The sequence below is a fragment of the Pagrus pagrus genome (genome assembly GCF_965226575.1).
Source record: "Pagrus pagrus genome assembly, chromosome: 13".
Lineage (NCBI taxonomy): Eukaryota > Metazoa > Chordata > Actinopteri > Spariformes > Sparidae > Pagrus > Pagrus pagrus.
In genome coordinates, this window is record NC_140197.1 from 29,123,806 (window position 1) to 29,146,898 (window position 23,093).

General features: G+C 41.9%; 2 protein-coding genes across 2 annotated transcripts; both read right to left on the reverse strand.

Moving 5' to 3' along the window:
- Nucleotides 1-8,301: 8,301 nt before the first annotated feature.
- Nucleotides 8,302-14,964, reverse strand: cbx2 (chromobox homolog 2 (Drosophila Pc class)). Its single transcript, XM_084372510.1, has 5 exons — nucleotides 14,854-14,964; nucleotides 14,716-14,759; nucleotides 12,765-12,830; nucleotides 12,303-12,372; nucleotides 8,302-12,223 (listed from the first exon to the last, which is right to left on the reverse strand). The coding sequence occupies exons 1-5, from the start codon at nucleotides 14,923-14,925 to the stop codon at nucleotides 10,895-10,897; spliced, it is 1,581 nt and encodes a 526-aa protein (XP_084228636.1). The 5' UTR covers nucleotides 14,926-14,964; the 3' UTR covers nucleotides 8,302-10,894.
- A 1,248-nt stretch (nucleotides 14,965-16,212) lies between these two features.
- LOC311267954 (ectonucleotide pyrophosphatase/phosphodiesterase family member 7-like) lies at nucleotides 16,213-22,842 on the reverse strand (the record flags this gene model as incomplete). Its single annotated transcript, XM_084371224.1, has 6 exons — nucleotides 16,213-16,428; nucleotides 16,518-16,644; nucleotides 18,161-18,410; nucleotides 19,780-20,409; nucleotides 22,020-22,165; nucleotides 22,608-22,842. 6 exons carry the CDS (start codon nucleotides 22,840-22,842, stop codon nucleotides 16,368-16,370), a joined length of 1,449 nt encoding a protein of 482 aa, XP_084227350.1. The 3' UTR covers nucleotides 16,213-16,367.
- Nucleotides 22,843-23,093: the final 251 nt, after the last annotated feature.

The window sequence follows — 23,093 nt, forward strand, 5'->3', positions numbered from 1 at the left end:
CCTGCTTTGTCCTGTGAAATAGTCAATATTTTCCCTCCTCCTCAATCAGATTAGGATGTGAGGCTCAGAGTTAAGGAGACGAGTCTTTGAAGGTGGTAAGGAGAGTAGCTGTGTCTTCCCCAGAGTAGATTATACGAAGATCAGAAGGGCAAACTTCCCGCTGGCACCTTCTGTCTGCTGGATACAGTTTGACTTTGTTACCTCAGTTTCACAGCAGAGGGAGATTCCTCCTTATTCCTGCCCTGTGGGTGTTAAAGGAGAGACGGCTCGACACTTTCTTCATCTCAAAAACTGTTTTCATATAATAACTCCTCAGACTCTGAGTCGTTCCACCTTCTGACTTACTTTTATTTGACTTTCTCCTGTTCTCTTCACTCTTCTCTAACAGTGATTTAGCTTTTTCTCTTATTGTCTTTATCCTTGAGTGAGGTCGACCACCATCGTAGCATGCTAGCTTTTGCTAATGAGCTCTAAACACAAAGTGCATCAAAGGCTGATGGGGATGTTATCTGTTCTTCAGGCATCTGGTCTTAAATCATCCGCCAGTAAATCTACTGTTAGTGGTGGACGAACGCTGTCATCTCGAGAACCACATTTGATCATTTTCTCGATTAATCTTCAGAAAATGTCAATCAGTGTTTCCCAGAGACCAAGACGACGTCCTCAAATGTCTCGTTTTGTCCACAACCTAAAGATATTCAGTTTACTGTCACAGAGGAGGAAAGAAACCAGAAAGTATTCACATTTAAGAAGCTGGAATCAGAGAATTTTTTAACTTTCTTCTTTCTTAAAAAAATGCCTGAAACCGATTAATCGATTATCCATAGTTGCAGCTCGATCACAGATATTTGAGACTTTGTTTTAACCCAACAGGAACAAATGAAACCAGGTAGAAAATTAAATGAATTTACACGTCACATGTATTTTCTAATTTACTTGTATCAAACTTAAAATTTTCATCTATCGTTGACGGTCGTGGAGAAGTTCTCCCTTCTCAGGATGAGGTTTCTCTGACTCAAATGAAGGATGTTAAGGCGATATATGAATAAAATGGACTTCACTACCGTGTGTTACCTGTAAACTTCCATTTAATTATGAATAAAAGTATCTTAGGATTCCCTAATAAGGCTGAGACTCACACTTTGACATCTGCCTCCTGTTCGAGTGGAGAAAATCAGAAAAAAGTTGATATTGTCAGACACAAACTCTGAACAAACCTCTGACCCTTTAAGGCCAATCTGTAGTTTCTTATTAATTATTTCAATTTTTAGTTATCAAATGTTGTTACCGTCATTTAAATCACTCCATAAAACTGTCCTCAAATGATTTGTGACATATAAAACTTTAACTTCTTCCAGTCTCACGTGGCTCTGACGTTGCTCTCTCATGTTTTACAGGTAGCTGAGCAGCGACTGAAATAAGTGTTTATGGAGCCGGGATGACATCAGATACCATGACTAATCAATAGGTTTTTCTCTCCGCCTGGTTGCCCTTCAGGTGTCCGTGAATTCAGAGGGGGAAAAGGAGGCGGAGTTCATCGGGGTGTAATAAAAGTAAGCTCGGAGGAAAATGTGACAGATGTGGAGGCCTGTGCCAGCGAGAAAAAGCGAGAGTGGGACTGTCAGACATGTCGACTCCGCCGTAGTGATGGATGGAGAGTGAGGTAAGACAGATGACATCGTCTGTCTGAGGCCGTGTTGTCATAGTGGAGGATTGCCGCTTGTCTTAACCTCTCAATATCAGAGAGCAAACTGAAGTTTGTTTACACTGCTCCAGTGGAGTGATTTAGAATGAGGGGCGAGGGAGACGTGGGTGGAGAAGGTATGCTCGCTGGAGGGTCGGATCAGGTTTCTAAACATTCCCTTTGAAATCGAATAGCAACCATCCCAGGCGTTTTAAACTCAACCAGCCCCGCTTGGTTACAAATCCTCGAGGTAGAGAGGAGGGCAAACACAAACACAAACAGAGAAAATTAAAAATCGGTATCTGTGCCGGCCTTTTAAATGCTCGTATTAGTCAACATCCAGCCGGGATTCTGGCAGAGAAGAAAAAAAAAGTGCCTCTAGTTTGGTATGAAGAGATCATGAATCATTACGAAACATCTGTCATGAGCAGCACTAATACTTTTGTGAATAAGAAAGGTGTCATTTACACCTTTGAAGAGCATGATTTGTTAAAAAAGTCTGAAAAAATAGGTTGTACCAAGAAATGTTATCTAACAAATGAGAGGAAATTAAGTGTGATGTGCTGATATCAGCCCGTTCTCACTCCCAGCGCGTCAAATGCAGCAAAGTTTGACGCTGTAGTATAAAGAGCGAGACAAGTCCAAGTTGGGGCTGCTCATAAAGTGGATAAGAACAGGATGTGTGAGTGATTTATTAGTTATTTATGTTACACAAGTAAGTTAACGCATGTAAAATGACATAATTTACGCCGCTTTAGTTACAAGTTATAAAAAGTGAATGTTTTCCTAAACCTAACCGAGTAGTTTTTGGTGCCTACACTTCATCAAACTGCGACTGTTTAAGTCATAATTGGTCAAAATGTGTGAACTTTTCATCTGCAAGCTTTATTTTGAAAGTCTAATCGGACGTATGTATAAATAATAACTTGACCACAGAGCCCTTCACGTGTACGACTGACGGTGGAGTCGTAGGTCACCAGAATAAATGTTAAAACTTTGTGTTTGTTTATGTTTAATTCTCCTTTTCCGTCTTGTCTCTGTGCTCATGCTCTGGTTAGGTGTAGGCACAAAACCCACTTGGTTAGGGTTAGGAAAACATTATTGTTTCTGTGGCTGGAAGTGGCTCGAAGTTTTTCTCTCCTGAGCTCTTCCTAAAACACCCAGTGGTGTCAAGTTTAGAAATGTTGAAACGCAGCGGTCCCTCGTCCAAAATATCTTAGTGGTCTCTCACAATTGTCTGAAACACGGACTTGAACTGCGATCGACGGTTTGGCAGCCGCGTCGCCTGAAACTCTCCCACCGTCTCCTCCAGCTCCCGATGTGAAAGTCAGGTAGTCCCTTTGTAGAAATGTCAATATAGCACATAACCTATGATATATACAGTACGTATGGATGTATCTGTGGTTTGCTGAAACGTTAACTGTTAACATTTTATCCTGACGACCGCGCTGACAGAGCTGCCAAATTGGACGAGTTGGGAGTGAGATCATGTCGCCATTATGCAATTTTTTGCAACTCTGGCCACTTAAAAGCCACACCGTTTAAAACTATTATTTAATTTGAGCCCTCTCGTCAACACAAAGTTGAACCGAGGACCTTTTTCTGACGATATTTTCTGTATTTTCTCTGATTCATTCATGCAGCAGAGAATATCTGTCTGTAAAGGTAAGAAAATCTCTCCTGCACGTACAACTGCCAGTAAAAATAAGTTCCCCTCACGCCCCCCAGTCACGGTTTTGGTTGCATCCTTTTGTATCAATTGCTTACTTTGAACAATGCATCATGGAAAAAGCTTTATTTCTGGCGTTTAAACAAAGGCCAGAGTTAAGCAAAGAGCAGATTGATTTATGGCATCGTGTGTTGCTAAAACAATAAGATGTCCTGGAGGAAAAAAAACAAAAAACATCCCCGGAGATGAACTTGCTGAATGCTCTTCAAAACAACATGGTTTGGGGTGTGTGTTATTGCGATGGAAGATGGATTGGAGTCTGGCTTATTTTGCCAGGAGTCAGGTGTGGGGTGGAGGTGGAGGGAGGAGGAGGAGGAGGAGGAGGAGGTGGGGTTGGTGCATCGGCGCTGGGGGTGAGGTGGGGGTTTAGGCTCATTTCCAACCCCAGCCTGAAGTCAGTGCTGGGCTGGGTTGTTGGGTGTGTGTGTGTGTGTGTGTGTGTGTGTGTGTGTGTGTGTGTGTGTGTGTAGGGCTGGGGTGGGTGGGGGGGGGGGATTACACTGTCACACTGTTCATACTGTTTATGCATACCAGGCCACTGTGAGTGCCTCTTTGTCGCGTAAGTGTTTACTTGAATTTATTTTGGGAGAATTCCACATGACCGGGACGGAGATCTCTATAAATTATGGAATCGAGCGCTTTGTGTAATGATAACTTCTGTCAGTTAGTCAGGCTGTGTGACAGTGTTTTTAAGAGTGTGTAAATACAGGGGTGGTGGTGAAAGGGGGAGAGGGGTGTCTGCGTGTTGAAAGGTGCTGCAGACTTTTCTCGTGTTCATTTAGTCTCCTCGGCGAGAACAATAACAATGCTTCTCACACCACTCGCCTCACTTTGCTCAGCACCAGAACCAGAACCGGCGCTGGAACGTACTCTGACTACTTATATACATACGTATAAAGTAGTAAAAGTCTTTAAGCGTCTGATATTAAATGTTACATGTCTGTTCTTGTATACTGTAAACTGCTGGATGACCGATACTCGTGGCCGCTCAGATCCAATATTCAAGGTGTTTTTTTGTCTGATAAATTAATTTTAAAATGCATTCAATCTTTAAAGTAACTGGTAACTTAAGCTATCAAATACATGTAATGGAGTAAAAAAGTACAAGCATGTCAGAATTATACTTAAAGGTGCAGTATGCAGTTTTACGACCTTCATTGTCTGATTTTTTTCTGCCTAAACAAACTAAATAAACAAACTCTCTTTGTTTTCATGACTGAATAAACAAACTGACGTTAAAGGACAACATACTGTTTTACTTTGTTTATATGTGGCGGACCCTGCCACCTTTCTGGCTTCAAACTGTGTTCTGGGACCTTATTTTCCTCTGAGAGCAGCTTGTTTATTCAGTTATGGACAGAGTTTGTGTTATTACCTCATTAATATTGTAAATATTAAAATTCTGTGTTTGAATTTCTTCTCCAAAACTACATGGTGCCTCTTTAAGTACAGTAGATGAGCAAATGTACTTAATTACTCAAGTACTGTTCTTAAATATAATGTACTTTAGTCAAATATTTCCATTTTATGCTAGTATACGCTTCGGCTCCGCTACATTTCCGTACAGAAAACACTCTTTTGGGTTAAACATTGTCAGAAAAATGATTGCATGTGTTATAAGAGCCATTTGATTCACACTCCTCTACTAGAATCAGTAGAGCGTATACCTCCACGAAGGCCCAACAGTCCCCCTTTTAATTCCATCAAGCCTCATCTACTACTAAATAAAACATATTTAAATCCACTAGATCCATTTATTTATTTGGACTCACTTATAGATACCAGTCACCTAAATACGTCTGACTTTTTTCATTAAGATCCACAAATTAGTCGCAGATAAATAAATGAAAATGTTGAAAAAAGCCCTATTTTGCAGTATTAAAGACATAAAGCTTAATTAAAAGTTACTGCGGTCTGTTCTGGGTTGAGACACATCCTCCATCAAGGTTTTGTGGAAAACAGCTCAGTAGTTTTTGTGTAATCCTGCTGACAATATTGCGCATTAACCCACAAAACATGGCAACAACTCACTGGATAGAAGTCAATAAACAACACTAACTGAATGAGACCAGGCTGCTGCTAATTGTTCATTATTTTTCCGTCATTAACTGAATGATTAATCAGCCGGTCGTGTTGGTATCACACTTTTCTTATCACACCCTACACTTGTGGAAGGCTTAGGTGCAAAAAATATGCAATTTTTCACATTATTGTCAACATATGTGTAGAAAAAGTTGGAAAAGCGACAGCAGATAATAAATAATCAACACCCTAAAAGGTTGATGATACAACTCGCTGACTGACTTCAACCATTAGATGTTGGAGCTCCTTTAGTTTGCGTCGATGCTCTCCACATTGATTTTACATTCGTTGTGCCTCGGGCTTATAATGGCAAAGAAAACACTGCATGTTACACAACAGCTACCAAAGATTAATACAACAGAGCGGCCCTTGCTGGGGGGCCTCCGCTGCTGAGAAGTGATGGTGAAACTGGTGAGGCTGACTGGCTGTATTGTCCTCCGTCCTGTCAGAGGGCCACGCCGCTGTTACTCAGAGATTATTTGATTTAAACGACTAAGTGCCAAATCAAAAGCCGAGTTATTCTGCGGTCGCCTCCAGTCCGGTTCTGGCCCTTCAGAGTCTGTGGGTTCAGAGACACACACCGCATCACACAGCCAATTCATACATACACCCAATACCTATAAAGACCTGAGGCAAATCAAAAGGAATGGAGTGGCTGAAATTTAATCGCCGGTCCATGCGGCGAGCGCGTTGGCATGTCAGAGGCATGTAGTGTTATCAAGATGATCAGATGAGGACGCGGTGGAAACGGAGGACATCCACATTTCTCTTGGCAAGAACTCGAAATTAGAAACTGTGGTCGCAGATAACCGAAAAACTGGAGCCATTGTTGAGGAATAAAACCTGCGAGCTGTCGTTTTGTTATCACAGAGAGGAGACAGTTGGGTTGTGGGAGCGTTTAGCGTGGAACAAGTCTGAACATTTAAAATACTTTAAGTGTAAGGATCTAATCTCAAGTGTGTAAACTCACAGATTACATAATTATGGTTAATTAAGAAACTGAAGCACTCCTGGGTCTTTACCTTCAAGTGCAGCAGCACCATCTAGTGGTTGTTGCAGCACATGTGCCCATATGTTGACTTGCAGTGGAGGTCAGATCGTCCACTTGGTCTCCAGCATCTGGTTTTCTCCTTAACAGATGTGACTTATACACAATAAATCAGTCGTTTATGAAGTCTGTGGCATCTGTGGAAAAGACAAACATAATGCTGAAAGTAGAGATACAATAATTACTTCCATCATCCTTCTGGTTTTCTTTTTATAAACTGATTAGTTTGTCTAAAAATGGCAGAAATTGATAGGAGACAAATCGGTTGTTTGGTCCGACAAACAATCCAGAAATCTGAAGATATTTAATGGACATTGCTAGAAAACAAAGATAAGTCAAAATTCCTCACATTTCAGAGGCTGGAGCCTGATTATCTTTTTTCACCGATGTCTCAGAACCGTCCCAAAAATCTAAATGTCGTTTATTTCCTCCTCCTTGACTTGTGTCATTAACTTTTGGTGCAGATTCGGATACAGGAATTTAACTTTCTTTAACATTGGGAGGGCATTTTCTAACATTTTCTGTTAATTTCTCAGTGAATAATACATGAATCTTTAGCACAATGTCATGCAGATCCAAATAAACATGTTTAATCTGATATTGGATTAGGTTTGATTGATTTAAAGCGGACTGTTGGGCCTTGGCAGAGGTATGCGCTCTACTGAGTGCCATTCTAGTTTACTTTCTCATTCTTTATAGTTAGTTAGTTAGTAGTATTAACAGTCAAAGCAGAAGTACTTTAGTTATTTTTTGTTTAATGCGTCACCTTCCAGAGCTGTTACAAGTAGTTACATTACTGAAATATTACTCAGTTACAAGTTAAACTGCTGGTATAAAAATGCCAAATCACACAAAATACTTATTTCTACATAATATTGCTTTAAGTAAAAGTACAGTGTTCATCTCAAACTCTACTCCGAGTATTAATTTACCTTTTACCTGTTGATGTTTGATGCATTATCAATAGCAGGCGTTCAATCAAACTCTCCAAACCTGCGTCAGCTGCAGTTTTGTAGGTTTTTGTCTGTATGTCAGTTTTCATTGGCCTGTTTGTGATCAGATCGTCTTATTGGCTACAAAAATGCAGATGAGAGGTTTAAATATTAAGTCAAATTGTACACAGTACTCGATTAATGATTTTAAAAGTAACTAAGCACATTACGTGGTTTAATGCACATTGAAGTGCCAGTAAAAATAGACAAAAGTGCAAAACAAATGACCTGATTACAGTAGTTTATGTAGCTGTAATCAGTTACTTCCACCCCCAGACGTCCAAACTCAGCTGATTTATTTACTGTCAACTCACATTAAACTGCTTGATGTTCCCTGTCACACTCTGTCTCGCCGTGTTTAGCCGTTAGCTCTTCTTTTAGCCAAACACACATCACATCACAGCTACCCACCGGCTGCTATAAACCAGCCCTCCTGCTGATTTCGACTGATTCGTTTACAAAAAGAGAGATTTTAATGCTTCATGTTTCCATCATCGGTCTCGCACACAGTAGCCAGCCAGCGATAGTAACTATAGTAACAGCATGAGAAACCCCCCGCTCTGCTTTAAACTCGGCGCTCGGTTCGGTTTGTCATTTGCAAAGCGTTAGTTCTACATACTCATGCATAACATTCCTTTCATCCTCGGGCACAATCTGTTCATACCAAAGGCATTTTTCTATCGTCCCCGCAGCTGGGAAACAGCAAATGTTTGGCATTTTTGTGCCTGATTAAAAGAAAAAAAAAAAACCCAAGTCAAGACATGAGTATGTTGTACCATTTTATTAGTTAAATTGACAAGTGGCACAATACAAAGGATTGATGACACTGTCCTACCCTGAAAGGCTCTGGATTTGAAATAAATAGATTGTAAAGAGAACGTTCCATCGAGATGGTTAGTAGGTCTAAAAAAAAACAAACAAAAGACTGAAACTGGAAATATGACAAGTTTGTTCTCGTCACTGAGAAATCAGATGCAATAAAAAACAATTGTATATAAACACCTTGCATTACCCCACAGCCTGTCACATGCTGTTGAGAGATGACTTTGAAATGGATACGCTGGAGCTGTATCGACCATTTTCACCTGTAATACGAGAATCCACGCCTTTTTGTTTTTGCAGTTTATCCTGAATGGAAAGTATTCTTCCATCTTTAACCCGTCTTATTGTTTCAATAAGACATCAAATATTTGTCTCTGTTTCATACATTTGTTGTGCTTCCAGCTTCTGTTTCAAAACAACACAGACGAGATGAAAAAGAAAAAAAAAAAAAGCGTCCAGTCTCCGTGCTATGCTCTGGGGGTACTCCTTTATTGAACGACCTGAAATTCTAGCTATCTTTGGGGTAATGCCTTTGTGTTTAGTCTTTTGAGAGAAAGAAAAAGGCACAGTCTGCAGAGCAGGATTAGACAGAAGAGTTCAGTCGAAGTGCTGGGTTGCTGAACTCCTCTCGAGGGAGCAGAAAGTAGCGCACATTGTTGTGGTTTCTTTTCCGTTACATCAGATAAAAACCTTTTTTTTTTTCTTCTTCTCTGGGAGGCCGGGCCTGCAGCTCCTGAACCCATGCAGGCGGGTGAAATGAGACGTCTGCAGCTGCAAGTTTAAAAAAAACAACAACAAAAAAACCTGGTGTTTCAGTTCTCGACATCTTGAAACACCGGCAGCAACAGACAGAATGAAATCTGGTGTTTTTGTGGTCGGCGACACACAAAGCCGAGTGGTTAACTGTCAGGCTTTGTCCACACCCAACCTCTCCCACAGCGGTTTTTAAAGGCCGTTGCCATGAAAAGCTCTCGCTCCTCTCGGAAGCCTCGTCAGGTTGTTATGTCCACGATCATCCCGCCGTGTCAACACAAGCACTTACTCTCAGGTTTTTTGTCCAAGTTATTTACAAGTCTGCTGGTGAAAACCTTGAACTGATGCAGAAGCAGAAGAGCAAAACCTCAGCCGGTCTTATCTCGACACCGGGGAGGAGCGCAGATACTGTATCCGACTCCCCCACATGCTTCAGCCCGTTTGGAAAACCGAGCTGATAAACCGGCCGCACTGTGGAATGAAACTTCTCTCCAAGGCTATAATGGTGCACGCAGTTCAACACAGCCGGTCGCTGGTACTGACGCGCGGGAGTCCAATACATTTAGAGCTATATAAAAACAATTATATGGACACGATAATGGTATACCCTGCAGGGACAGGCTGTCCAGTCCCACGAGAATTGAATATACATATGCAGCAAACGTCGAAATAAACATAAAAGAGGTAGCTAATTTATGAAACATTAAAAAAATAAACAATACTATATACTAAGAATTAAAACTGGTTTACATTAGCTATTGATTGATATGGATTCACAACACTGGACACATTATGAACTATATGTCTGCTACCCATCAAAGAAGCTAGCCCTCCTGCTCATGTCTACCCTTTTTACTTCTTTACTAAAGGAACAGTTCACCCAAAAAGTAAAATCCAGTCAGTATCTACCCACCCTCATGCTGATGGTGAAGTTTCGTAGTACATGAAACATTTCTCGAGCTTCACAGCAAAAAAAGGGTTGCAGCATTCTCCTAAACAGCTGAAGTAGCTGGAGACTTGTTTTAAAACCTAAAAAACAATTGATAAATAAACATAAAAACTGCTACATACAGCTCATCCAAGTCTCTGGAAGCCCCGAGATCCCAAACTGATTCGAAAAGACACTTCAAACTGGGCGCTAACGCTTTTAGCTTCGCAGCTACAGCGATGATTTTGGGGTGTGTGTGTGTAAACGTCTTTTCAAATCAATTAGGAATCTTGGTTTTTCCAGAGACATGGATTATATGAATTCATTTAATTAATTCAATATTTTTTTTCTGTTTTATTACATTTTAAATTGACTCCAGGGTGAGGAGATAATGACTGATGTTTTTATTTTGGGGTGCACTCTCCCTTTAAGACATTCCTCTCATCTGTTGTGTTTTATGTTATAAAGAAAAACTGAGTCACGAGCAACATGAATGTTTGTATGAATGTTTGACGTAGATTCAAAAACCTACATTTGGAGTTTTATCTTGATGTTTAGAAAATGGATGTTGATGAATAAGTTATTGTAACAAATACACGTTCGGCTTTGAAACGCAGCCTCGTGCATTTCTGCTCCTCCACTTTTCTGGATCTTTTGCAGACATGAGAAAATAAATAATCACAATCAATAACTGATAACTGTTTATCTTTCTTTTTTTTTTAAACCTAAAAAATTGGTCTTTCCTAAAAAGAAGATGAAGAGCAAATGAACCTCGGGGGAATTCTCCGGCCAAATGTTTATCCAATTCCCTCCGAACCCAGAAAATCCCGTCTGGTTTGTACTGTCTGGAGTTCTGTCAGTAGTTGCGGATGCTGAAGAAGCCCACACTGGTTGGCGACTCCTTGACTGTGACCGTAACAAGATTAGCAGTGACATCCGTTACGAACACATGCTCTATGAGACTCCGTGTGGGCTTCCAGTCCTGGTTCTGGACCGTGACCGAGGGATTCTGTCCAGCGTAGTCCTGGTCAGACTCTGAGCTGCTCTCGTCTTCGCCCGTGCTCATGTCGTTCATTTTGGCTTTCTTGCCGTCTTTGGGGGCCGATCTGTCCTGCTGGCTCTGGACCTCCGTGGAGGATTTCTGCACGCTGCTCTTCTCCAGCCTGCCTTGGACTCTGGGGGTCTGGATTTCTGTCGCCTCCTTGACCTTGTCTGCTCCGGGCTGGTTCTTCCTCGCCTGCAGTCTTCCAGGGGTCGCTAGACTCTTTGGAGGATTATACTCCTGATTCGTGACAGTAGTTTTCCTTGCTGGGTTTGTTGCGTTTCTCAGGCCTGATGCTGGGGCGGTGCCGTTTCCAGGAGCATCGTTGCTCTGCACCAGTTTGTTCTGAAGGTTGAGAGGCTGAAGGCCAGAACCTTGGCTGGAGGGGGCGTTCTTGGATGGTAAGGCTGCCACTGCTTTAGTATTGGGTATCCGCTGCAGCGTTGACACAGGGGACTGGGGTTTCTTTTGTCCATTGGGGGAACTTAGTGTATGCTGAGTGGTTCCCTGAATCGGGTGTTTGGATGTATTCAAATTCAACGCTGCTACTCCTTTTGATTTACTAGCAGCTGCTTTCAAATCCAGACTCGTCCCGCTGTTCATGCTGGAGATGGACACTTTACCCTCTGTGGCGTTCCTGCTCTGGTTGGATTTGTTCATGGCGGGGGAGGCCGGTTGGACTGACCTGCCGGATCCCACGGAGCTCTTCACAGCAGCCCCACCCTGGGCCAGAGAGCTCCTGGTTTGACCACCCGCTGGCTCCCGACCCGAGCCTCGATGGAAGCCCATGAAAGTGAAGCTCGCCGGGTGAACCGGCTTCTTGATCGCTCCTGGAAGATCTGTATCTTTGGACATTTTGCGAGGGCCCTTGTTCTGCTGAAATTCCTTCACGTCGGGGGGCAGAGGTTTCCTGCTCCGTTTCTTTGGGGGCTCCTGTTTTGCCACGACAATCTGCGCCTTCTTCTGCGGGACAGGATGAAGGTCTCGCGTTCTGGCGCTCGGGTTGGCCGGTTTGACGTGGCTGTCGTCGTCATCGTCGTCTGATGAGGATGAAGAGGAGGAGCAGGAGGATGAGGAATCAGAGGACGATGATGAGGAGCCAGATGAAGAGCTGCTTGACTTTTGAACCTCTGGCAAATTTTCCTAAAATTGAGAGAAAATATTAGAAAAACTGAGCACTCAATTGTCAACGAATCATATTTCTGCTTTGAGATGCACTTACTAGGATTTTCCGTGGTCGTCCCCTCGGCCTTTTTCCCTTCTTACGTATCAGAAGCTCCTTTTCTTGCTCTCTGTAAAAAACACATTTCAACAAATGCTTAATGAGGGTTTCATGAGTATACACCAACTAAAACTATTTTTGAGGACTGTTTGGATTAAATTTGATTAAAACGTGAAGCAGATAGCCAAAAAAAATGCAAATAAAAGCTGCAGTATACTGTTAATTGGTTTACTGTACGGCTGCAACCAGCAGCTATCGCTTAATCTACAGAAATTGTATACGATTAATCGATTAGCCGTTTAATCTATAGTCAAAAGGTTGAGTCCAACCAAAAATCCCAAATGCAAAGACGCAAAATGTTTCCTACAATTGATGTTTCATCATACTTTCTGACGTAAACAAATCAAAATCATAACTACAGACGAGTGACTGGTGTGTTACTGTCTCGATCAGGACACTCACTTCTTGTTGAAAGCAGCCAACAGTCTCGGGTCAAGGATGTTTTCTTGCGGCTCCCAGCTGTTGTGTCTGAAATAAAATTGACATGAACGGCGTCAAACCTCGCAGTCGAGATAAAGAAGCCCTGAAAGGTTAAATCTACCCTCCAGCCTCAGCAGTGACCCCGAGTTTAGGAAAAAATGGCTGTTCAACAGACTCAGTTGCTCCAGCAGCCATGAATGTACCAAAAGGCAAACCTGCATGTTAGCTGAGACTAATTGTTTAAGGATCGGTTGAGAAAGAGGCCAAGAATTATAATCTATTATACAACAGTAATAAATGATAAATACTTCCTTTAAAAACAGACAAATGCACCAGCAGGACACAGATGTGTATCTTGTCACTTGTAAATAATGTCGGTCTTTGCAACAATCAACAGTCAAACAAACAGGTTGGCCTTCACGTGACAGGTTCACGTGCAGTGTAAATAATTTGAACAAGTCGAATCTTGGCTTCACCTGGAACAATTTCCAACCGCGAAACAGTCTCAAAGTCACGCCCGACGCTACAACGTGACCGGCCAACTGTGAAAAGGGTGAGACGCTCGCCAGCTTTTTGAATTGCACGTCCAAAAAATGAAATTTTAACAAGCGTCGTGCTCAGTTTGCCGAGGTTGTAAATAGGATCCAAGGCAGGGAAATTTTCTTGGGGGTCGTTACAGAAATATGTGGGGAATTATTTGGGAAAATTCAGCTCTTTCAGTGAAACATCACAGGCGGTGCTTTACAACTTTACCTCCCACAGCGACCGAGTCAGATTCAGTTTTGAGTTATTTTAAATTTTCCACGGCGAGAACGAGACTGAACGCACCAGGAAGGAAGCACATTTTTAGGTCGTGGAAGAGCTCTGAGATTAATAGGAAGTCATGAAAATAACAGCGGAGTTTCTCTCACACAGCAAAAAATAACCTTTTATTTCCATCTGCACCTGTGCATTGTGACAAAATCCAGCGTTAACCGCCAAACGCGTGTCCCATTTAGCTTTTTCTGTATCTGTACTACACTTTCCCAACTATATTTCAAATCAAAGCACCTGTTAGGAGAATAAAAAACTACACATACAAACTAAAAAACTGTCCACCGATCTGAACTACATGCATGTGTGGTGACCTCTTCCCTTTTCCTCCTCACTTGTTGTTGAATAGCCTATTCTGATCAGCAGTCACCAGTGAAATAATCAACCCCCACCCCTTTTTCCCTGCACACACACACACACACACACACACACACACACACACACACGCACACACACAAAGGATGTGGTTCTAACAGAAAGCCATGGAGCTGGCAGGCAACAGTGTGCATTGATGGTGGATTACAGCAACAATGTGGAGAGAACAGAAAGGGCAAGTGACAAGAAATGAAGGCAGGCTGCTGCCTCACAAGGAGCTAAATGCAGAGTAAAAATTAAAAAAACACACAGAAATACACTTTAAAAGTGGAGTTATGCAACACTGAATAAGCTGCTTATTAATATAATATTAAATAATACTGGGAAATTTGACATAGTGGTTGTTTTTTTTTTGGGTGGGGGCGGGGGGTCACACACACAAAACTTGTTTAAAGTCAGGGATAATAAAAAAAAATGAGCTAAACATCAGAATTACGTGAATAAATAAAGCAGAAAGATAAACTGATGCAGGCTAACACAGTATTTGCTTAGCTTTTCCGCTAACTTCCCCTAAATTTGAGATGTTATGAACAAAAGAAAGCGGCTGAAAAAGGCAGAACTGGTGACCTGTGTTTTAAATTAACTGCTCGCAGGAGAAACACAACGAGATTGTAGTTTCAAAGTCGCTCGTTGGTCCGAAATAACCGATTTTCTCTTTTAAGCTAGCAGTTGGGACTCAGCGCAACAAGCGACACGTTGTTGTTGTTTTCATTGTTTCGGGCTGAGCGGCACCGCTCGTACTTACTTGGACGACCATCCCCTCCACTTCACCAGAAACTCCAACTTTCCCTGAAACAAAAGAGGCCCAGAGAGGAAGCACGTTGGTTAAAACAGCCGCTCAAACAGTCGCGGATCAAAGTGAGCAGTGTGTCGCGGCTCGGACCTTTCTCAGCCGTTTGTTTAAAATGCACTCGGCATCAAAGACCTGCTCTCCCACGGCGCTCAGCTCCTCCATGTCTGCCGTCCTTCGCCCCGAATAAGAAGCCTTTATCGGGAGGCGAGAGGCGCGTCCAGCCAATGGCAGTGACGCTCGCGCGGGACCGGATGTTCGCGGTGTTGCCTTCAAAATAAGATCTCAGCTACAGACTGAGGATTTAAGTAAGTTTGGCTGTAAAGGTTGATTTATTGACATTTTTTAAGAGAGTGTTCAACAATGAAATGTAAGTTTGTAGTTTTTATATTCTTGCACTATTATCTATTTACAATTATTATTATTTTTTAATTTAAATTACTTATTCTGAGGCAAATATTGTTAATTATTTCCCTTATATATGTATTTTTATTGCATAGTTTAAGTCCAGTTGCCGACAATATAGCACTTGAGGACCTTCATCACCATGTTTACAACAGTACACTACTAATACTCTTAATTCTTATTATTTTTCCTCTATTTTTCTCTATGTTGGACATTTCTTCAGAATTCTGATTCTGATATTACCTCTATGTCTATTATTCTCTATCTGTCCTTGGTTTTCACTGTATTTGTATTCCTATCTTCCTAAAAAAATGTTCAGAGTTAACACTGAAGGGTCATTTTCACCTTTTGCTGCATTTGTCTAGTCAGGTTTCTTCAGCAATGTCAGTTATTTTTGGTTTTGTAGGCAAGCGAGACTACAAATTAATTATAATGCTCATATTAATGTGATTTTTTAATAAAATGACAATTAAATTAAAATTAAAAAATGCTGCAAATTGTATAATGTAAATGGAAAGTAAGTGCTCAGTCAATGAAAGGGAGTTTTTAAATCTGTTCAACTTTGTAATGCTAGTATTTGTAGCAATGGATACAAATCAGTCTTGTTTTGAAAGTCATAACCGGAAGTGTGGTGCCATCGTGCTTAACTTGACTCTTTCATGCGACGAGAGGCGGGCAACTGGGAAAGCGGTTATTTAAACGTGTCCCTCAGCAGCCACCGTCCTCTAATCGAAACATGTTCACACAGACGTAATAAAGTCAGCATGTCTCATCTCAGATCATCAAATAAAACACATTTTAACAATTTTAAAATAATTAAAACATCGTACCTAATAGGTGTTGAATAGCTGCTTTATGTTCATGGCACATTTAAACTTCATAACCACAAGTAGGCAAAAGATAATTACATGATATTATGTGTTATATATTCACACGTTGTGAAACAGGCAGCAAATAACAATCATTACTCATCCACTCATCAGACTTTTCATCAAATAAACAAAGACAAACATGAGAAGTTATTTTATTAATTGTATTCCCCCCAATTCTCTTCATTTTCATTTCACATTTTTGGAGCAGCAATAATTAATTCATTTTGCATTTAACATGGAATAAATAAAAGAATCAGTGCGAACTGAAGGACCGTCCACAGGCAGCCGTTTCTCAGACTGTAGCATCGTGTCTTTTTTTCTGTGCGACGATCAAAATGAAGTTTGTTTTGAATCTTCTTCTTTTTGTGGAAGATACTGAGAGCTCTCCTCTCTGAAACACAAACACAGGGATGAATGGGGTCAGGGCTGAGGGATGAATAAAGACAAATAAAAAGTAGTTTCTAATTACTCAGTCGTTACCTTGTGTCTTTGTGTGTCTTCCTGATGAACTTGTGGCCTATCAACACGATGAAAACTATAATAAGAAAGCCAGCCACTGCAGCCATCCCAGTGAAGGCGTTGTGCGAGACTGAATTTAGATTGTAATCTGAAAGACAAAACAGAAAGTACATTATATATTTGAAGCATGTGTTTATGGAGGCTCGGTGCTGCTATTCTAGACTTTAACTGATAGTTTGTGTTGTCATTGAATCTCTTTAAAGGACCACAGCACTGCCTCTCTAACTAAACCACATGATGGCGCAATAACAGCTCTTACATTCTGTCCAAAGAGACTCACATTTGTTCCTATATGTTCTGAGTACAAGTACTTAAGTACTTCATTAAATGTACTTGGTTTCTTTAGGTTTTGTAGCCCCCATTAGCAGACAAACACACCAGACTGGGAAGATGATTTAAAACCTAAAAATCAACACAAACACTCTGCAAAATGCTAAAACATACAAGAACATCACGTTTCATATTCACGTTACGTTACGAATACCACCGTGTACACATTATATTTTTCGTTATGTTTGCTGTACTGCTTATTAAATTAAACGGTATACTATTGTAAATTATATTATTCAGTAGGAATGATTCTACAGCAGTATTTTGGCCCTCTAAAATTAAGCTGAAAACAATATTTATTTCATCATTTTTAGCACTTTAGTTATTATTTAATTTGTGTATTTACATCCTTGTTTAAGAGTTGACATCAGTTCCTACCTGCTGTTGTTGTAGGAGGGACAGGTATGAGTGTAACTCTACTATCGTCTTACCGAGAACTAAAAGTAAAGACTAGGATGCTGATTTATGAACAATCCGACTGTGTCTTATATAAAGTGTTAGAACAGGACATCAAGTCTTCAACACAAACTGTCCTGATAAAGAAAATTAAATGACAGGATCACATCCCCCCTGGTTATACTACAAAGATGATAAATGTTTTATAAATGTATATCCGACACTGTATTTATTAAACTAACAGGTGTTACGTTGTGTTGTGGATCTTTAGCTTCCTTCTACCTAACAAATCATTTCCAGCAGCTTACAGCAGTAAGAGGTGGATGTGAAACATTTTCTCGTTTTATGAATGTGAGCAGCGACAAACTGCTCAGATTTTATATCCCGTCTTTAGAAAAATCTCTCCACGGCTGCACAGTTTTTATTTTTCTTGCTATTGTAATGTATCAGTTAGCTGGGAAATATGTGAAATTCTTCTTATTATTGACAAACACACGGCGTCCCGCTGCACCGAACACTTACTCGAGCACCAACTGTGGATTAATCCGCTGCAGAAAATAGTTCCCAACAAATACACTGTTGTTAAAAAGTGTTCAGCTGTTTCAGAATGAGATATTTTGTCAGCTGTTTTTAAAAGTAGTCATTTTAAGCAGCTTGACAGTGTCAGATCTTTACACCTCCTTAAAATCTTCCCAAACTTCCCATGAGCGATGCCAGATCTGCTGTCTGGTTGTAACTACGGTAGCTCCACCTCTGATTCGGACGTATGTGAAGAGGGAGATGATGGATGAATGGCCTCGTAATGAAGGAGCAGGTGTTGGAGTGACACACTTTTCAGAGGCCACGTGGAGAGACTCATTAGTCAGATGCAAACTCACCCGGCGTCTTCTCTGGAGGAGTAGCCTCGCTCGTCACCAGCATGTGTTTGGTGGCGTTCAGGTGGCCGTCGTTGACCTCCGGCTCAATGCCCAGGATGTGACACATCAAGGGGTAGATGTTCACCGTCTCGAAGGGCCCCACCTGCAGGTTCTTGTGAAACGCCGGCCCCACCGCCCTGAAGAAGGGCTTCATGTCCATCTCCTGGTTGTCGTAGCCGTGCTCGCCCTTGTTGAACTGAACTGGAAAATACTGCAAGGACACGCAGAGAAGGATGACATGAACTCAGTGACCCAGTTTGTTAGAGTCAATCAGACTCTGACTTTTTATAAGGCAGTGATTTTACTAACGTGACCTTATCAGCAAGAGAGTGCACACTCCTATCTAGCCAGCAGAGGGAGGTGTTGGCCAAGAGAAAGAGTCGAGTGAAGCCTGATTTCTCTTTGTGACTACCATCAACCAATGAAAGAGGCTAAATGAGAATTAAAAATCCATCTCTAGAATTTCCATTTTAATAAAACACTTACAAGACATGCATTCCTTTGATACTATTGTCGAATATATTATGTGTTATCAACAAAACGTGACAGAAATATCAGTATTATGAGTTCCCGGTTATCTTTTAGCTATTATGTAACAGTCTCGGCGTGCTTATCCTGCTCTGAGATCACACTAAAAGGAGTTTAAGTGGCCATAAAGGGAGAGAACAAAGAGTCCCGCTCACCGGTACGAACCTATAGACCCTAGATAACCAGTTTCATCATGACTCATTATGTCCCCTCATATTCAGCGTTTGAAAACATTTTTCTTATTTAATTATTCCAGCCTTTGAATGAATTAATGACGGACACGTTCGGCACAAAAAAAAAAGTTAGCACACAGCGGAGTGGAAGGGAAAAAAAAAACGCTCATTTTGAATTTTGAGGCATGAATAGCTCCATGAAGCATTTGAGAGCACTGCATGTCATCAGCCAGGCCTGGATTATCCCGAGGACGTGCAAATGCTCTTGATTAAAATTGTAATGTGCTAAGAGCCCAGTTTCACCCATATCCTGTGAGCAAAAAACGCTCAACTCAACTGCTAATTTAAGCATTTATGTAGTCAAGACTTAAGGATATTTCTAGAATAAACTGGATGGCATGTAAAGATTAACTGTACCGTAATCGGGACATTGTCTTTTGATTTCTTTACGACTGGGTCATAATCACATTAATGACTGACTCCAGTTAATAAGTTACAATTAAAGTAACCGTTAAAGCGTGAGATGTAAGCGTCGGAGCAGCATGAAGTAATGTTTTCCACATTGTGATGCTGTTTTTAAAGCTGCACTTGGCACGTTGATGGGGCACAAATGGCAAACTGAGGTAACTGTTGACTTTAAAGGGTAAATCAATAGGACTTGCAGTGGGCAGAAAACTGCTGCTGCACATCTCTTTACGGCTCCGGCGTGTTTCATTTCTGGCCAAAACCCGAGTCAGTAATGTCAGAGAAAACATATAATCTGAAGTGTTTGGTCACTGCTGCAGCCTCGCAGTGATCGGGTAACACTGAACACTTGTATTTCTGGGATTTGTTTTGCACTTACAGCTACAGTTCATGAGGAACAAAGATAGAACGCACCCCGTTTATTACGTATCCGATGTCGGCCCACAAGATGATGGGGAGGATACGGTCGTTTTTGGAGTAGTGGAGGTACTCTGGCATGTCCTCCTTCTTGTACACGTGGAGGTGTGGATGGGCCCCCTTCAAGGCGTTGTAAACCTTATCCAGCATGCCAGGCTTTGGCAGCAGCATCCCAGAAGGACCGTAATCCACCAGGTGGAAGGACAGGTCACTGAATGAGAAACCTGGGATCTTGGACAAGATGATTTCATCCACCAGACCGTTGCGTAACACCGTGGTCATGCCGTGGTCAGCTGTGATGATGATGTTCAGGCGGTCGGTCAGCCCGTGTCGGTCAGCCGACCCTCGAATGTAGCCCACCGTTCGGTCGACTTGTGCGACCATCTCCCGGCGCTCCGGGGAGTCGGGGCCGTGCCTGTGGCCCGTGCCGTCTGGCTCGCCGAAGTACAGGGATACGAAGTCCAGATCCTGATCTCTGAACCAGCTCATCACCCTGTCGGTGTTCACTTGCCAGGCGGTCTCGTTCTTGTAGTCGTAAAGAATTGGCTCCACTTCTTGGATCATAGCGGTCTCTCCGTCGTAAGTGCTAGCTGTGCCAGGAAAGTGAAGAGAGCCAGCTTTTCGACCCTGAAATGGTCGGAAAAAGAGAGACATGAATTCAACACATGTTTCTGAACATGTTTGCCGTGAAACCAAGGGTTCATCTGTTCACACTGTGGGTCAACATCCAAGGACACCAAATCAGTAGTTGCTGGGTTTTTCATTAAAGGTAGGAAAGGCAACTCTGGAGGAAGATAGTAAATGGTTGAATCACCCAAAGCATCAGTATTTGACCTGGGAACGACACTCAATCATCAGCTATCTCTCTCCAGAATCACCTTACCTACCTTTAATCTTCTTGAAGGAACAGTTCGCCCATAAATGAAACTAATCTCAAGTTTTTATCTACTCAGTAGAGTAGATAATAAAGTCGGGTGAAGTCTCGTAGTCCAGAAAATATTCGAGTTTTAGAGCAAAACAGAGTTGAAGAATTCTCCTGAACAACTGAAGTAGCTGGCGACTTATTTTAAAACATTAAAAAAAGGTTTTGAAGGAATCAACTTGCTACGTTCTTGACTTAACGGGGGGTTTTCTACGGCAAGTTTCTGCGCCGTGCGTCACCCAGAAAAACCTCATTCTTGCACAACAAAATGTATTGTCTTGGGTCGATGGTAAAATATGGAAAAAGGAGTGTTTGTTTACTTGTTTGCTCTTGAAATTGAAGTCAAATTCCCACACACAACCTCTTCAATGCTTTGTGATTCTTTTTTTAAGGCATTGCTGATGGTACATTTATAGATACGCTCACCCACATAAATATATATGGCAATAAAAGAATGTAGAGGGTTTTTCATTTGTCTTCTGTGGGTGTTTTTTATGCGAATGTGGATATTTCAGATCAACTTTGTGAGTGCTTATGGGTTGCATGTTCCACATTTTATCATAATTTATTGTGTGGGACTCGTCCTTGTCCCCTGGCCCTGCCTTGGTCTCAGTGTTGACTTGATCTCAAGCCTGAGAAAGTCTTGGTCTTGTCTCAGACTCGATGCTCTTCTTCATGATTTGGTTTCAGTTTAGGTCATCGGGCAAAGTCTCAGGAAGCCCCGGGATCAGAAACTGATTTGAAAAGACGTTATTTACACTGCTTTTGGTCGAGCTCCTGCACCCGCTTCAGATTGGGTACGTGCTAATGCATTTAGCTTTGTGACTATTTTAAGATTTTGGCTTAAAATGGGTTTAAATAACGTCTTTTCAAATCAGTTTGGGATCTTTAGGCTTCTGTAGACTTAGACGAGCTGTATGGAGCCATCTTGTGTCTCCTGCTACTTAAGTTGTTTCGGAAAATGCTGCTACGCTGTTTTGCCGTGAAGCTCCAGAAATGTTTTGTGGACTACGAAACCTTCCCCCGACTTTCCATCAGCATGAGGGGTGAAGAGATAACGACTGACCTTTCATCATTAGGGTGAACTGTTCCTTTAACTCTACAGCTTTACTTTTAGCCAGCCTTACAGCAGCTGTCATTTGCATGCAGTTAACATCTATACCCCGCAAAATAATTTGCGATATAACTGCGGCAATCTGGGCTGAAATGATTCGGCAGGCTTTCAGAGGTGTTTTGTCAAGAGAAATGGCTTCTAGTGCTGTAAACAGCCAAACAGTCTCTCACAGTGATAAGATGGAAATTGTGCTGCACAGACCTGTCTCTGCGCTGTGATCCAGATAGGCAGAGTGCCATTGTCCCACCACTCATTCACAAACAGACTCTGATAGTAAGGCCACTTCTGACCGGTGGTGGTGTCGAACCACATGTTGTGGATTACCCCGTGATTCTCGATGTAGCGGCCTACGGAGGAAGGAAACCGCTGTCAGTCGGGGCTCGCACTCATTATTCACAGCGTGACACATTCACATTAAAAATTCTATCAACTTAACGGGTTGAGTGGCATGACGCTTTTGGACAAGGTCTTATGACCAACTTCGGAGATTAGAGGAATTTAATTTCAAGGAAGTTAAATTTCTTTTTAGCTGGCACTGATGATTTGAGAGTCAAAAATAAGAAAGGGAGCACAGAATTCCTCCTCTCAGTCATCCAAGTATAATTATCTTACTCAGCTATAAAAGCTGTTGGACCCTGGGACATTCAATTACAACTAATTCCTTTTTACCCGCAGCTTTTTTCAATCCTTTTCCAAAGTAAACTCAGAGCAGGGTTTCCTATTCCCGCCATGATATGCAGATCCCCTGCCAACTGGGGAGCACTGTTGTAGAAAATGAAAACACTTTACCTGTCAAGAGGGTGAAGTGTGAAGGGCTGGTGATAGTGAGGTAAGGAGGTGTGACATACAGAGCTTTCACTCCGTCCACGGCCATTTTGTCGAGGTTCGGCGTGTCCACATCGCGGTCGTAATCCCACCGGAATCCGTCGAAGGAGATCAGCAGCACCTTCTGTCTCTGTTTGTTTGTCGGGGCTCCGAGGACGGACGAGGCCAAGAGGAGGCAGAGGCTGGCGGCCCACAGCATGGTGCACACAGACGCTTCGTCAGATGTCAACTGACTCGATCCTGAAGCCGATCCAACCTTTTGGCTTGTCGACGGCTTCCGAGCAAAGTTTCACTCAACTTATCTTATCACGTAGATTGGACAGACGTTATCTCAGCACTTTTTCACACGCGGCCTGATGATGTTTATGAGCCGATTTTACGGCTGGGAGTTGTGTTCACAGTGAATTTCCCCCCGTGTTTTGCTCTTGAGTGCCGGCAGTAAAGCAGATT

Coding starts and splice junctions, on each gene's coding strand:
- cbx2 (XM_084372510.1), bottom strand. CDS start 14,925: ATGGAGGAGCTGAGCGCCGTGGGAGAGCAGGTCTTTGATGCCGAGTGC. Junction 14,760..14,853: donor TAAACAAACGGCTGAGAAAG/GTCCGAGCCGCG, acceptor CTTTTGTTTCAG/GGAAAGTTGGAGTTTCTGGT. Junction 12,224..12,302: donor GACGACCACGGAAAATCCTA/GTAAGTGCATCT, acceptor TCTCAATTTTAG/GAAAATTTGCCAGAGGTTCA.